We start from the raw sequence: 17291 nt of genomic DNA on the forward strand, positions 1-17291 counted from the left end.
AGAAAAGATAGGAAAGACAGCCAGTTTTCTAGGTTCTTAGAGATCTTTAAGAGTCTTCAAATCAACATACCTTTTGCTAAGGCACTAGAGCAAATGCCACTGCCAAGTTTCTAAAAGAGCTCATGACTAAGAAAAGAAACTAGGGAAAAAAGGAAACTATGGTGCTCACGGAAAAAAGTAGTGCCATCATACAAAAGAAGCTTTCCCAAAAGATGAAAGATCCTGGGAGCTTTCAAATCCCCTGCATCATAGGGGATATTAACATTGAGAAAGTATTGTGTGATCTGGGAGCTAGCATCAACCTTATGTCCTTGGCCATGATGAAGAGAATGAGAATTGAAGAGGCCAAACCAACAAGAATGGCACTTCAATTAGCTGATAGGACATTCAAGTTTCTTCATGGAGCAGTGGAGGACTTGTTGGTTAAGGTGGGAGAGTTCATCTTCCCAGCTAATTTTGTAGTGCTTGACATGGAGGAAGAGGCTAATGCATCAATCATACTAGGAAGACCATTCTTGGCAACAGCTGGGGCTATAATTGATGTACAAAAGAGAGAGTTGGTCCTAAGACTGCATGAGAAAAAGATGGTGTTCAATGTTTTCAATATAACTAACATTGGTCCTAAGGTGAACAATATAACTAATAACATGTGTGAAGTGTAGAATGCTAAAATAGTGCAATATAAAAAAAAGTCAATTTTGACTATGTATGAAAAATTACAGTGCTACATAATGAGAAAGATGGCAATGCATAAAAAGAAGTTAGAATTTCACATTGGATCCTTTGCTCTAGTACAACATAAAAGATTAAATGACTCCATCAAGCCTAAAAGTCATAAATGGAGAACTATTTGAGCTGGTGATTCACAGAGAGTTCTATTTGAGGTTCATTGCCAAAATCATAAGGTAGTTGTTAATTTACAGAAGAGGACATGCACATGCAATATTTGGCAACTGACTAGTAAGAATTTTTTAAGCACATTTATTTGATTTTTTAATAATATTTTCAATCTATTTAATAATAAAATTTTTCAAAATATTTTTTTATATTTATTGTGATATTTTAAATAATATTTTTTTTCTATTATATATTATGTACAAGCATGCCTTGTAAACATGAAGTTGCTGCAATGGCTAAAATAGGCCTTAAAGCTGAGGACTTTGTCCATAAATGGCTAACCATGGATGTCATCACGACAACATATGCAAACTGCATTAAGCTTGTTAATGGTAAAAAGTACTGAATACCTACTGAAGCTCTAAGACTACTGCCTCCCACAATCAAGAGAGCTACTCACAGGTCAAAGCTAAAGAAAAGAGCTGACCCAATCGAGAGAGAGTTGAACACAACCAAAGTGAAGAAAATATTTATTGCTACTTGCTCTAAATGTGGACAAAAAGGCCATTACTACAAAACATGCACAAATGCACCCCAAGATCCTAACTAAAAGCCAATGATAAAAAAAGAAAAAAGAGCACAAAAGGGCACAACAAACTAAAACTCATCCATCACTCAAGCAACAAACACTGATTAGGTACTATTTAAAAATTTATATGTCTTTATTATGTTTGTATGAGGGTTTAATTGTACATTTTTTTTTTCATATTGAGTAGGTCCAAAAAGATGACAGCAACACTCAAGTCAATGATAACCCAACAGGTGGTGGGACAGTCTCAAATTTTGTGGTGAGTTTAACCCGTAAGAGCATTTCTTAAAGGTAGCTGTGTTGATTGCTGTTTGTAACTCATTATTTTGTTACAGACCAAGGCAAGAAAAGCTAAGAAAAAACTTCTTAAATTGTCTACAAGACCTAAAATAGTAGCCCAAGCTTAGAGTAAAGAAATTCCATTATCACAATCTGCATCCCAGGTTGAGGAGGTAGTATATTCATTATTTTAGTTATTAAAGAATTAATACTCTATACAGATCAATTAGGTTGACACACTATTTTGTCAATTTTCACCACTTGTAACAAGTTGCACCATATAATTCCAACAACAATCCTATAACATTCAGAGAAAAGCAACAAATTATTCAGCCTATAGTTCCATGTTATGTACCTTCATCTATACCAGCTTCAGGACCAACTTTATGGTTCAAATCTCAGCCCTCACAAGTCACAAGCTCAACAATCTGGGCCTCACCTCACAGAATCAATATACTGGGCTAGTAGTTGGTATAACATCTCCAAGAATCATAAGAAACATAATATCTACCGAGACGATGGCTACTGCAAGTTCAACAACTGCATCTAGGCTTCTAAAATTTGTGCCAACACTAGATTTTAGGCCTCCGAAAAAGCTGTGATAATGATATAGGAATGAAAAAAGTGTGTTTTTATTCTTTTGGTATTTTTGCTACTTATTTTAGATTTTTGGCTGCTTATTTACCTTCTTCAAAACTATATTTAAGTCTTTTGATTTATGAATAAATGTTTGAGTCTTTTAGTTTAGGGACACGTATTTTAGTCTTTTGATTTAGTACCATGTTACTGTCTATGCAATGTTATCTAAACTATGAACCTATAGATTGTTTGTGCAATATTAGCATGAGTATAATATGAACTTCTATGCTTTATTTGATATTAGTGAACCTATGGATTGCTACACAACTAGCAGATTATGTTTATAAATATTTCTGCACAATTAACTCATAGAATAAACTATTAAAAAAGATCACAAGAAGTCATTTTCATTTATCTTTAATAGTGTTTAGATATATGATTTCATTCCAAATTATAAACAACCCTAATTAACTAAAGTTAGGATATCAATTTTTTTACAAAGTTGACCTGAACAAGCAGGCAATCACAACTCCACCAAAAAATACAAAAAACTACATTCAAAATTCAGACATGTACTTCCACCCATTTTTAATCTATCTTCTCCAATTCATTCTCTAATCTAATCAACCTATCTTCTAGCTCTTTCACTTTGTCATTCACTGTATCACTTTGTCCTTCAAACGGATTCTACTTTTGCAACAATATCTCCTTTGATATTGTCTTCCCAGCATACTCATTAAATGAAGCAACATATCATCTAGTTACGCAAAGAATGAGCAATGAACTTCTGTAGTGTACAATATGAATTAAATTTGTGAAACTAACAGTGAGTACAAAATTAAACTTGGACATTATTAAACCTATCTGGAATCAACACATTATTAAACCTAAGATACCTTGAAATAAGGATAACGAAAGAATAATCTATTTGGATTGTTTTTAGTTCTAGACATAAATAGAATAGCATGAGACCGCAATAGCACTTTGGGGAGAACTATCTCTTCTTTCTCCGAATCCCAATGCTCTCACTTGAATTCATGTTGCAATTCAAATTATCACCTCTAATTCTCAAGTTCATCTTGTCCTAGGATTTGTCTTCAATTTTGTAGATCAGAGAGTAGGGAGAGGCTTAGGGTGCAATCACCCACCAAAATTAGATTTTATTTCTGGGCAGATCTAGAAACGACGTCGTTTTTGGAGAATGGAGGGAGACAAATTGATCCCTATCCATTCTCTCTAAGCCAACGTGACACTTAATTCTGAGTAATCCTTCACATCAGCATTGGTAAATGTTACGTAAAATTTTTCTGTCAATTTTGATGAGGGATTATAATGGAGAAACTGTCTTGGCTCACTTTTGTCATAGACAAGGACCGAATCGAGTTAAATTTATTAACAGAAGTCGCCTTTGACCTATTTTAAAATAGATAAAAATCGAATTAAGTATTTACTTTTTAGTTTATATTGATCAATATCATTACAGTCATTATTGACTACATCCACAAACATATAATGTTACTATGCATGCTGACATTATAATTGCTTCTAAAAATATCAATATCTTCAAAAATTAACAATATTTTTAGTAAGTTGATTGATCCCTATAGCTAAAGAGTAAACATCATATTGGAATTTTCATATAATATCAATTTAATTATACTAAACTCATAAATATTACAACTAACCAAATTTAACGTCATCATTAGTACCCTTGGAGGATAATCTTATCCATATTTAGATTTCAAGTCTTAAACTAACATTAGGAGACTATTTATTTAAAATAGTATGTATAATTAAATCTTATCCATACTTAATTAGATTATATGGATATAATTTTTGCTACAAATTTTTTGCTATTAATAGAACACAGGGAAGCAGAAGGTTCGGGGAGTGGGTTAACGGGGAAGATTAAGCGGAACGGAAAAGAAGGGTTAAGAGTTAAAATATATATATATATATATTGTAATTTTTAAAAATCATGTATACAATAAAGTATATTTTTTATTCTTGAAATTTGATAAAAATTTTAAAAATATCTCTCTTTTATTAGAGAAGGCTACCGGATGCTAGACATTTTTTTTTTACCAAAAATAAGAAGACTCAAATCCGCGACCTCTTAATTAAGTATGGAAAGACTATGCTATTTGAGCTATAATTTATTGATTTTTTTTTACGAAAGATATGAGACTCAAACCCACAACCTCTTAATTGAGTATGGGGAGACTATGCCATTTGAGCTATTACTCATTGGAATTGAGTATGGGGAGATTATGCCATTTGAGCTATTACTCATTGGCAAAATTTGAAAAGATAGGAGACTCGAACCCACAACCTCTTAATTGAGTATGGAGAGTCTATGCCATTTGAACTATTACTCATTACTATAATTTATTGATTACTGAATGTTAGACTTAAAAAGTAAATTTTATAGTTTATTTATTGTTACATAATATATATTTAATGTTTGTTATTGTAAATTTGATTAAAATCTTCACAGATTTGGGTATAGTGACTTTTGAAATTTGATATTTTGCTGGAGCTAAATAAGTTTTTCTAATATAAGTTTAATTTGTAAGGTAAATTATAAAAATAGTATCTACAAGTGTATATTACTGACAAAAATAATTTTAAAAGATATAAAAATAGATGAATTCACTAAAATATTTATAAAATGACTAAAATAATCATATATTAACTATATATTTAGCTTTTTTGCAAATAATGTTAGAAAAATAAGATATTTTTATATTTAAAATTTTGTAATTTTATATTAAGTGATTTTTTTATTTTTATTTTTTGTAAATGATCAAAATTTAAAAATTAAAAAAATTATATAGATCAAATTTTGATTTATTTTTTGTGTGCACTTTTTAAATAGTTATTCTCAAATATTTTAAAAAAAATTTGGATTAAATAGATAATGTTCATTAAATATAAAAGTTGTTTGTCACTTCAAAAAATATTATTATTTTTTTATTATATTCTTAAATTATTCGAAAATTTATTTATTGTATATCTTTTAAGATTATTTTGTGAATGATATAAAGTTTTAAAATTAATTTGATAACTTTCCTATAGATATCAATGTGCGAAATAACTAATATTTAAATTTTTAACTAATATTTTATATGTTAACGTTTTCGGCGTATAAACTTAAGATATAAGTAAAAATAGTTAAATTTTCATAACTATAAGGGACATATAATTTTATTACAGTGAAGAATAAAATCTTAATTTCATTATTGATTAAATATATACTTAATATGTATTACTATGTATTCAATTAAAACTTTTAAGAATGTCATTAAAACTTTGTTATATTAAGCTGAAATTTTGTAAAATTATTATAAAGAAGTCAACTCTCAACACAGATCATAGAGTAGTATTTTTTCATTTTGTATAAAACAAAATCCAATTTGAAGAAAACAAAAATAAATTAGTCTTTAATTTTTTAAATATTAAACATATTAAAATTAAACATATTAAACTACAGTAAAATAAAACAATAATTTAGTCTATGATATTTTTGAGAAATTGAAAATTTAATCAATTAAAATTTAGAAAATAATTTTATAAATTGATTAGTTTATTTAAAAAATTCTAGACATACTATACCAATTTATATATTTATTGTATTAGGATTGTTTGATGTTTAAAAAGATTTGATTAGATAGCTGTAATGAGATAGAAAATTACTAAATAACACATATAATATTTAACCTAATATAAATAAATATAATTCATAAAATATTGAATTGAAATTGCCATTTCATTCAATTTAATACACTAGTTATAGTTATTTTATTATAATTTAATTATTTTGATTGAACCCCAATTAAACTAACTAACCTTAATAAAAAAGCTTACTTAGTTTAATTGTTATCTGTCCCTCTTCCTCTTCCTCTTCCTCTTCCTCACAACAATTGAAAAGTTACGGTGTATTTTCATTTCATTTTCTCTGCCGTCTTCTCCTTTTCTATTCGCACGAAGAAGAATCTATTGCAAGTTACTCACTTTTCTCGCACCACGAAGATTTATTCTTCTTTCGGTAAAAATTTGAAATTTCTCCTGTTTTATATTCAGATTCTCGTAAACTGCTTCTTTATATGTGTTTCAATGAAACCTATTGCTTTGATTTCATTTTCCCGTATTTTTCTAACACTTTTTTTTTTTGGTGGTTTTCTTCAGCAAAATGACGAGATGTTCCAAGTTGAGTTGCTTTATGAAGTTGTGAATTTGAAGGAAGAACAAAGGTGATTAATTTTTAACTGATGAAGCTTGCTTGTACTGTTACTTTATTGAAAGTTAGGGAGGGTTATAATAATGGAAGAAGGGTTATGTCAAAATTCATCAGATTCTGTTTATAAGTTAGGGATTGTAGATGTTAAACCCTTGCGTAGTTTGGCATCAGTATTCCCGGAATCTACGCTAGGTTCTACATCTGCCCATCCCCCATATGAATTTTCTCCATTTTTGCCCGTGGGTGTAAATCAAGAATCTCGAGCATCCCCTGCTCCGGCGTCGGCTCCGGCTCCTGCGCCTGCGCCAGTAAGGTCATTTAGGAGTTCAGTAGTTGAAGAAGCAGCCCCGCGTGGAGCTGATGGTGATGGGTCTTCATCAATGGAGGGGATTAGTGGTGCTGCTAATGACCGAAACCATCAGCACCAGATATGTGTGGAAGCAAACCACCTCCTGGTTCTATTCCAGCTCCGGTTCCATTAAGGTCCTTTAGGAGTCCTCTGGTTGAAGAAGAAACCCTGCACGGAGGAAATGGTGATGGTTCTTCGCCCGTGGATGGGCTCAATGGTGTTGTTAATGACCAAAATTGTATGGCACCACATATGCGTGGTTGCAAGTCATCTAACACATCCATACCGGCTCCAACTCCATTACGGGTCTATAGGAGCCCCCTAGTTGAAGAAGTAAACCTACGCGGACCTAATGTGGATGCTGGTTCATCATTTGAAGGGTTCAATGGTGTTGCTAATGCCCAAAAGCGTTCAGAACCAAATTCACAAGGCAACAAATCATCCCAAAAGAGGAGCAGGGTAAATCAAGATTCAGATTTTGTATTGTCTATGTCGATCAGTCTTAGTCTAGAAAAAAGGAGTGACGCGGACCGTGAGACAGTTAATTTTGTACTCATGACATTTGATGCTCTTCGAAGAAGGCTATTGCAACTTGAAGAAGCCAAGGAATTGAACACGACTGGTGTTATCAAGCGTGCAGATTTAGGAGCTAGCAATACTATGACACTCAGGGGTTCGAACGAACCTGAGAAGGAGAATAGGAGTAGTGCCTGGGATTGAGATTGGTGACATTTTCTACCTACGAATGGAGTTATGTCTCGTGGGCTTACATGGACAGACAATGAGCGGAATCGACTATGCGACTATGAAATGTGAATCTCAGGAGGAACCTTTGGCTCTAAGCATTGTTTCGTCTGGAGAATATGATGATGATACAGAGGATAATGATATTTTGGTATATAGTGGTCAGGGTGACTTCCACAAGAAAGATAAGAATGCAACTGATCAGAAGCTTCAAAGGGGTAATCTTGCTTTGGATAGAAGTTCACAACGGCATAATGAAGTAAGAGTCATCCGTGGACTGAAAGATGCTACTAACAAAAGCACAAAAATATATGTTTATGATGGTTTGTATAAAATCCAAGATTCTTGGATAGAAAAGGGGAAGTCTGGTGGTGGCATTTTTAAGTATAAGTTTGTAAGATTGCCTGAACAGCCCAGTGCTTTTGCTGTTTGGAAATCAGTTCAGAAATGGAAAGAAGGCACCCTTTCAAGGAGTGGTCTTATTATTAAAGATCTCTCTTCAGGAATCGAGAGTATTCCTGTATCACTTGTCAATGAGGTTGATAATGCAAAGGGTCCTGGTTTCTTCACTTATGTTCATTCTCTCAAAAACCCAAAACCATTTGGTTCAATTATGTCTTCTGATGGATGCAATTGTAACAAAGCATGTGTCCCGGGAGATTTGAGTTGCTCTTGCATTCAGAGAAATGTTGGTGATTTTCCATATATTGCAAATGGTTTTCGAGTAAGTCGGAAGCCACTGGTTCATGAATGTGGTGAATTATGTCTTCCGAATTGCAAAAATCGAGTGTACCAGTCTGGTTTAAAGCATTACATGGAAGTGTTCAAAACGATGGATCGAGGGTGGGGTCTTCGATCATTGGATCCTATTCGTGCTGGTACTTTTATTTGTGAGTATGCAGGAGAAGTTGTTGACAGAGCCAAGTTAAGTGTGAACGGGAGGGAAGGAGATAATGAGTACATATTTGATACAAGCCGTATTTTTAAACCTTTCAAGTGGAACTATGAACCTAGCTTACTGGAAGACGGGGCTTCAAGTGATGGCAATGAAGATTATGATATACAATCCCATCTAATTATAAGTGCCAAAGATGTTGGGAACGTGGCTAGATTCATGAATCATAGTTTTTCTTCCTCTTTCTTTTCACTTTCTCTCTCAGCAGTTACAGCTTCAAACTTATGTTGTTGCTTGGTTGGTTAGAGACAGAGAAGTGATGGTTATTAAGAGCTTCCTGAACGAGGTTCTCGAGTTCTTCAGTGAATTAAATTTTTGAATTGATGGGTTCTTTGTCAAATCTGTAAATTTGGGACAATTAGAGTTTAGGAGAATTTTTCAATCTGTAATTCGTTGGACTAGGGTTTTGAAAAATTTTTCAGGCTTAGGACAATTTTTCAGGGTTCTAGAAAGTGAGAGGGTGCGTTAGGGAGGGAGATTTGAGAAAATTAGAATAAATTTGAAGTGATTTGGCGAATTTTCACCTATTGTTGTTTAAATTTAATTATTGATTATATCTAAATAATTAGTTTAAAGATGCTGCCATCTCAGCAAAATATATTGGTTAGTTCAGCAGTATTTTCGTCTGAGATGTGCTTTGGCAAGCTTGAGGGCACGCTTGTCAAATTTTAAAATCATTCAGGGACTATTTTATTAATAACAAAAGTCATGTACTATTTTGTCAGCATCAGAATCTTTTAGGTATCAATTTGGTATTTACCTCTTAATAAAATTCTCTATTTTTGATAAAAAAAAAGNNNTAATTTTTTGATAAATTATAATAAAGAAAAGTCTAGGGGCCAGCAACTTTGTTAAATTTTGGCCAGCATGTAACCAGCAAAGAAAAGTGAGTTATTGGATGAAATCTTACACCAATCTCATACCATTAAAACCATCTTGATGGCTATTTGATGGCTATAAATCACAAAAATTGCTGCCCCTAGCATTCCTCTTATAATAATATGTTGATTTTTTTTATATTGAAATATTTTTCAAGTTTTTATTTAATTTCATTTTATATATAAATTACATAATTCAGTTGATTGAATTTAAATATTTCCATGCATTGCACAGTCTGTTCTAAAACCCTAAACCCCACAAAACCCTTCTCCCCATCGTCCTCGATCATAATTCGGAAGGTAGTTCCTCATCTTCTGCTATTGTTTCTTACAAAAATTATTCGATCTTGAAATGCAGTTTTGCTCGCTTCCTTTCTCAATCACCGACATTTTTTTTTCCATTTCTACTATATTCAGAAATTTTGCAAAAAGAAACAAGCATTTCTCCTTTTCAATCTCTATACATTGGTTTCCTCATTAACTTGATTGATTGCATTTGATCATTACAATATCTTGCCTTTGAATTGTTTCTCTGCGTGTGTTTTGATATGATACCATTTGAATAATCGCATATTTCAGGGGTGAAATTCAGCTGGTGACTGAGCTTTGTTTTCTGTTGTGCGAGGGAAAATGAATCTGAAGAACATGAAGGTTCCGAACGTTCCCGGAGGTGCTGGTGGTGGCGCAGCGTCGGCGCTGTTGAAGCTGAGTGTCATCGGTGGGATTGGTTTGTATGCTGCTGCCAACAGTCTCTACAATGTTGAGGGAGGACACCGAGCTATTGTTTTCAACCGTTTGATTGGTGTCAAAGACAAGGTCTCTTTTAGTAAATGTTTTCGTGTTTGTGGTATGATTGTTGGGAAGGAAAAAAGGGGAGGAAATCTTCATGGATGAGAAAATTTTCATGAATATCCGTGCCATTTAATTATCTTTGCAGTGCTTTTGATGTTGTTGTGATTGCTCGTATAAGATTTTTGCTCTTCTTTGATCATAGGTTGTTATCTTTCAAGGGATCTAGTTAGTTGTCAGTTTGGAAGTGTTATCAATAGCAATTGCAAAACAATTGTGTTCCCTTTATGTTTTAAAAAATATGATGTAATCTGTAATCTGCAGGTCTATCCGGAAGGGACACACTTCGTTGTTCCATGGTTTGAGAGGCCTGTCATATATGATGTTCGTGCACGACCGCATCTAGTTGAGAGTACCTCAGGAAGTCGTGATCTCCAGATGGTAAATATACTTTTTGCTAAGAGTAGTTTTTATTTTTTTCATGATGATTCTATTTCATAATGCTCTGCATAAAGTGGATATGCTATATAACCTTAACAACTTTAGAACCTAACAGGTGTTCCTTAAATGCCTTTCAAAATTGGAATGTAGACCAAGTCTATCACCTTGCATATTTTGTTTTAAAATGATTTCATTTTGAATTTGCGAGCCGCTTTAAGTTTGAATATCTTTTGGCAGACACATTAGTATTCGATTTTCAAAGCTTCAATTCTCCTTGTCAACTCAACTATCTGCATGATGTTTTTATTTGTATTCTTCGTGCTGTGTTTTTTAGCTATCTAGATTGTTCAATGATATTGTGTTTTGAGAAAATTATCATGAAACAGTTCATATTTTTAATTATTCAACCTTGTGAAATGTTTACCTTATTAAAATTACACAAATGTCATACAGGTGAAAATTGGGCTTCGAGTCCTTACTCGTCCTTTGCCAAGTGAGTTACCTACAATTTATCGGACCCTTGGTGAGAACTTCAATGAAAGGGTTTTACCTTCAATTATACATGAAACTTTGAAAGCTGTTGTCGCCCAATACAATGCCAGCCAGCTTATTACTCAGCGCGAGGTAATCAGTAATCCTTGCGTATATAATGTTTCTGAAAGGTTGTGTATGAACATGTATGAAAAAACTCAACCATTTCAACGAAGTTTCTAGTTGCTGAGATGTCTTTTATAGAATTGCAGTTTCAAATGGTTAAAATAATTTTTTGGTTTGTATTATTGTTATGGTAAGCACAATGGGTACATCCAAGTGAATTAATTCTGCTGAACTAAGTTATCATTACCATTTACGCACTACCAAAGTGCGTTTTGTGTAACTATCCACATGAGGAGATTTACTGTGTTAACTAGGGGAATTGCTTTGGTTGTTTTGTACATATCCCTTCTAGTTTCTTGCATTCCATGCATTGCTTTCCTTGTCAAGTTGAAAGGTCCAGTTCTAACATGAGGGAAGTATGTTTTAATTTTAATTGACTTATTATTTGTAGGCTGTTAGTAGGGAAATCCGGAAGGTTCTGACTGAGAGGGCTGTTAACTTCAATATCGCCCTTGATGATGTGTCAATTACCACTCTAACGTTTGGCAAGGAATTTACTGCTGCAATTGAAGCCAAACAGGTGGCTGCACAAGAAGCTGAGAGGGCTAAATTTGTTGTGGAGAAAGCTGAACAAGACAAGAGAAGTGTCGTAATTAGAGCACAGGTGAGAATAAATTATGAATTCATATTTATCATTACGAACTAGTGCATAGTACAAATTGCTGCATTTATTTCTTGTTTCCTTTTACAATGCACCGGCTTATGTACATGCTAGTGGTGTTACTTGCTGGTTAGACTATTACAACTTCATTTTCATTAGTTCTTGTTCTGTAAATCCAACCTGAAAAACTCACTGAAAAACATTGGTCTGGATGCCGAGTTCTGTTTTTTTATTTTGGGTGAATATGTTGGGTTATTTCATTAAACCACTGCTAATTAATCTTGCTTTCGTAATATTTAGTTTCTCCTGATCTTCGTTACACCTCCTTTACTCAACAGGGAGAAGCAAAAAGTGCCCAACTTATTGGACAAGCTATTGCCAACAATCCAGCTTTTATCACACTGAGGAAGATCGAAGCCGCAAGAGAGATTGCGAATACCGTATCCAACGCAGCAAACAAGGTTTACCTGAACTCAGATGATCTGTTGCTGAATCTTCAGGAGATGAAGTTGGAGCCAAGCAAGAAGTGATTTGCTGAACTTGTTTGTGATGATCGTTTTCATTCTCTCATTAGAAAGTACGAAACCTATTCAATTTCATGATGTATATGTTGTGAGTAGTCTTTACAAAATAACTAGATAGTTGAATGGTAACCTTTTTCAAACTTTAGCCAAAGGATTATTTGAGATCCAAATGATCCGGATTACATAAAAAAAAATATATTAATCAGCAACCTTTGGCTCTGATACCACTGTTAGGTACCAGACAAATGACACAGCAAAATATAGAGATGAAAAATTAGAAATTTGTATAAAATATGGAAACAATTGAATAATTTTTTTTGAGAATTACAACTTCTCTTTATCACATCACAAGGAGACTACAATAATACTCTCTCTTACAAAAGGAGAACACACTTCTCTCTACATATATAGGAGAAAACTACTCGAAGAAATATTATGTTATTCTATCTGGATGACTTGATTGAAATGAATTAAAAAAAAACTCAATTTATAGGTGAGTCTCTTTAATATGAACCATTCGTCAATTAAAGGTATATAATTCTTCTCTTTTTCAACCATTAAAATTCTAAGGTTATAAACTAAGATTGTTTATTACCTTTCATTTTATTTAGTTATTATTTATTTATTTATTTTCTAAAATTAGCTTTACTAATTTTCACAATCTCCCACTTAAAGCTAATTTTGATAAATTTTCAAATTTCATGTTGTTCATGTATTCTATAGGCCGTATGAGGATCTACACCATTCAAACTTTTCTATGTTGATTGGTTTTGTCATGGCATCTGCTAGGTTATCTTTAGTGTGAATCTTCTGCATATCAACACTTCCTTCTTCTACTACTTCCCGAACAAAGTGATATTGTACTCCAATGTGTTTTGTTCTTGAATGAAAGACAGGATTTCTTGCAATGTGCAAGGCACTCTGACTGTCACAATACACAGAAATCTTCTGTTGTTTGTGCCCGAGTTCTTCTATTAACCTTTTGATCCAAATAGCTTCCTTGCATGCTTGTGTAGCTGCCATGTATTCAGCTTCTGTAGTAGATAAAGCTACAACAGTCTGTAATTTAGATACTAGCTCACAGCTCCTCCTGCAAGTGTAAACACATAGCCTGTAGTAGATTTTCGTTTATCAAGATCACCTGCAAAGTCTGAGTCGACATATCCATTGATAATGAATTCCGATCCTCCAAAACATAATGCAACATTCGAGGTCCCTTTGATGTATCTCAAGATCCTCTTAACAACATTCCAATGCTCTTTACCCGGATCTGCCATAAATCGACTTACCACCGCAACTGCTTGAGCAATATCTGGCCTTATACAGATCATGGCATACATAAGGCTTCCCACTACTGATGCATACGGTACTCGAGACATTTCCATCCTCTCTGCTTCACTACTAGGGAACATACTTGAGGATAATTTAAAATTCATAGGAAGTGGGGTTGAAATTGGCTTACATTCTTGCATGTTGAAGCGTTGCAAGATCTTCTTCAAATAATTCTTTTGCGATAGCCAAATCTTCCTATCTTTTTTTGTCTCGGTGAATTTGCATCCGTAAAATCTTGTTTGCTGGTCCCAAGTCTTTTATATTAAACTCCCTAGCCAACTGTGCCTTCAATTCTTGGATTTGATCTTTGTTGGGACCTACCACCAACATGTCATCCACATACAACAGCAGAATGATGAAATAATTATCACTAGACCTCTTGTAATAAGTACAATGATCTGAACTAAGTCTGTTGTATCCAAGGCTAATAAGGAAATAATCAAATCTCTTATACCAACACCTTGGCGCCTGCTTTAGACCGTACAGAGATTTAGTTAACCTGCAAACCAAGTTTTCTTTTCCTTGTTCTTCAAAACCTTTTGGTTGGAGCATATATATATATCTCTTCTTCAAGTTCTCCATGAAGAAAAGCAGTCTTTACATCTAATTGCTCTAGATATAAATCAAATACAGCACACATAGCCAAAACTACTCTAATAGTAGTTAGTCTTACCATTGGAGAAAATATTTCATTGAAGTCAACACCTTCTTTCTGAGCATATCCCTTGACAACCAATCTTGCACGATATCGTTCCACGTGATCATTACTATCTCGTTTGATCTTGTAAATCCATTTGTTACCAATGGCTTTCCGACCTGCTGGAAGTTCAACAAGTTTCCAGGTATAGTTTCTATGTAATGCCTCAATTTCTTCTTGCATTGCTGTCATCCACATAGAAGCGTCTGGATTTTGAATAGCCTCCATAAAATATGTTGGCTCTCCATCTTCTGTCAAAAGACAATATGCATCATGGTTTATCAAAACATAATTTGAGTGCCATGATGGTGTTCTTCTTTGTCGAGTGGATCGACGAACTTCTATGTCATTGGCCTTTGCTTCTTGTTCTTCGTGCTGTGGTTCTGCTTTAAAAAGATCACCTTCTCTGCATTTTTTATCTATTTGAACAGTGGTTATCTCTTTAACAGTGCTGTCATTTTCTTTTTCTTTTTGCAATTCATCTTCTACAAATATCACATCTCTACTGACAACTACCTTGTGGGCAGTGGGATCCCACAGGCGATACCCCTTAACTCTGTCAGCATAACCCAAGAATATACATTTTCTAGACTTTGGGTCCAACTTTGTTCTTTCCTGAGAATTGTACATCACGTACACAGGACAACCAAATATATGTAAAGAAGAATAATTAGGTGGCTTACCTTACCAATCTCCATTGGTGTCTTCAACCCAATTGCAGTTGATGGTGACCGATTTATAACATAACAGGCGGTTTTAACAGCTTCTGCCCAAAAAGACTTGGCTAAACCTACAGTTTGCAACATAGCTCGTGCTCTTTCTAGGAGAGTCCTATTCATTCGCTCTGCTACACCATTTTACTGAGGCGTATATGCAACTATGAATTGTCGTTGAATACTTGCTTGCTTGCAAAATGTTAGAAAATCACCATTGACATATTCTCCTCCATTATCTGTCCTTAAACACTTGATCTTCTTTCCAGATTCAAGTTCTAACTTTGCTTTGAACTCTTTGAACATCGCAAACACGTCTGACTTCTTCTTGATCGGCTACACCCATAGCCTCCTAGAGTAATCATCAATAAATGATAAAAGATATTTTGCTCCTCCTAGGGACATTTCCGGCGATTCCCACACATCAGAATGAATCAACTCCAATATGTGCTTGCTCAGAGCAGTTGATCTACCAAATGTCAATCTATGTTGTTTGCTTGTAACGCAGTGCTTACAAAACGGTAAGTTTACCGATTTGAGCCCGAAAATGAGATTACTTTCTACAAGAATCTTCAAGTCTCGTTCTGACATGTGGCCTAGTATGTAATGCCATATCATCGTCATTTCTTCTTGGCTTGTTGAAGAAACTGATGCCTCTGCCTCTTGCAAAGTATCTCCCACAAGTATGTATAGATTTACTGCAATCTTTTCTGCTTTTATTACCACAAGAGCTCCTTTAACAACTTTCAAGATCCCACCTTCAATATGGGTCTTGTAACCAAGTTCATCCAATTGCCCAATCGACAACAAATTCTTCTTCAAGCCTTTCACGTGTCTTACCCCTTGAAGTGAACGAATAGAACCATCAAACATTTTTATTTTGACAATACCCATTCCAACAATTTCTAAGGCATGATCGTTTTCCACAAACACCGATCCTTCCAAGACAGATCATATGTACAAAACCAATCATGATGAGGAGTCATATGCCATGTTGCTCCTAAATCAACAATCCAAACATCAGTGAGCTGTTTACTGCCTTTAGAACCAATTGTTGCTTCGCCATATAGGATTTCTCCATCATCAGAGATGCTCGCAACACATTCTTGAGAACTTGATCCTTCTAGAACCTTCTCTATACTCTTCTTATTCCAACAATCTTTCTTGAAGTGCCCTCTCTTACCACAATTGTAGCATTTGACTTGCTTCTTACTTTGTGAGTTTGGTCTACTTTGACTCCCACTGGAACCACGCTCTATTGATCTTCCTCTTGTCATCAACAAAGCCTCTGCTTGTTTTGAGTTCTCTAATCTATCTTCCTTATTCTTGCGCCTAGATTCTTCTTCAAGAACCGCAGCATCCATGTCATCAAAAGAAAGATAATCAATCAAAATATTATTAGTTAAGTTAATGATAAGCTGATCATATGAATCTGGTAGACTTTGAAGTAAGAGCTCTGCATGTTCGTTTTTCGCTATGGTATATTCCAACGATGAGAGTTGGAAAAATAGCGTATTTTTAGATTGTTGATGTGATCCGTTGCCGATGTGTATTCACTCATTTGAAAAGTATAAAGTCTTCTCTTCAAGAATATCTTGTTGTGAAGTGACTTGACTTCATATAATTTGGTGAGAGCATCCCAAATTTTCTTTAATGTCTTTTTTCTGCTACACTTGATAAAACTGAGTCAGCTAGTGCCAAGTGTAAGTTTGCAACAGCATTGTTGTCCATCTCCTTCTATTTTTCATCTGTAATTTCAGTGGGTCTACCTTCAATTGCTGTAACGCAATTGTCTTTTCTCATAATGGCTTTTATCTTCAATTTTTATACAGAAAAATTACTCCCACTGAATTTTGAAATTTCATACTTTGTTGCCATTTATTTTAGACGGTAACTCCCAGCGAAAAAAAAATATTAATCAGCAACCTTTGGCTCTGATACCACTGTTAGGTACCAGAAAATGACACAGCAAAATATAGAGATAAAAAATTAGAAATTTGTATAAAATATGGAAACAATTGAATAACTTTCTTTGAGAATTACAACTTCTCTCTATTACAAGGAGACTACAATAACACTCTCTCTTG

General features: G+C 34.0%; 2 protein-coding genes across 3 annotated transcripts; both read left to right on the plus strand.

The window, feature by feature from the left end:
• Positions 6153-12607, plus strand: LOC107623169 (prohibitin-1, mitochondrial). Of its 2 annotated transcripts, XM_016325335.2 has the most exons (7): positions 6153-6332; positions 6473-6537; positions 10030-10266; positions 10564-10680; positions 11134-11304; positions 11729-11941; positions 12277-12607. In XM_016325335.2, the coding sequence occupies exons 3-7, from the start codon at positions 10081-10083 to the stop codon at positions 12466-12468; spliced, it is 879 nt and encodes a 292-aa protein (XP_016180821.1). In that variant the 5' UTR covers positions 6153-6332; positions 6473-6537; positions 10030-10080; the 3' UTR covers positions 12469-12607. The 2 variants fall into 2 exon arrangements, with proteins under 2 accessions (XP_016180821.1, XP_016180822.1); XM_016325336.2 differs by lacking the exons at positions 6153-6332; positions 6473-6537 and adding an exon at positions 9680-9750.
• Positions 7353-9358, plus strand: LOC107623168 (histone-lysine N-methyltransferase, H3 lysine-9 specific SUVH3-like). The gene has a single exon (XM_021114950.1). The coding sequence runs from the start codon at positions 7619-7621 to the stop codon at positions 8816-8818; it is 1200 nt and encodes a 399-aa protein (XP_020970609.1). The 5' UTR covers positions 7353-7618; the 3' UTR covers positions 8819-9358.

This window comes from Arachis ipaensis, chromosome B10, assembly GCF_000816755.2.
Source record: "Arachis ipaensis cultivar K30076 chromosome B10, Araip1.1, whole genome shotgun sequence".
Lineage (NCBI taxonomy): Eukaryota > Viridiplantae > Streptophyta > Magnoliopsida > Fabales > Fabaceae > Arachis > Arachis ipaensis.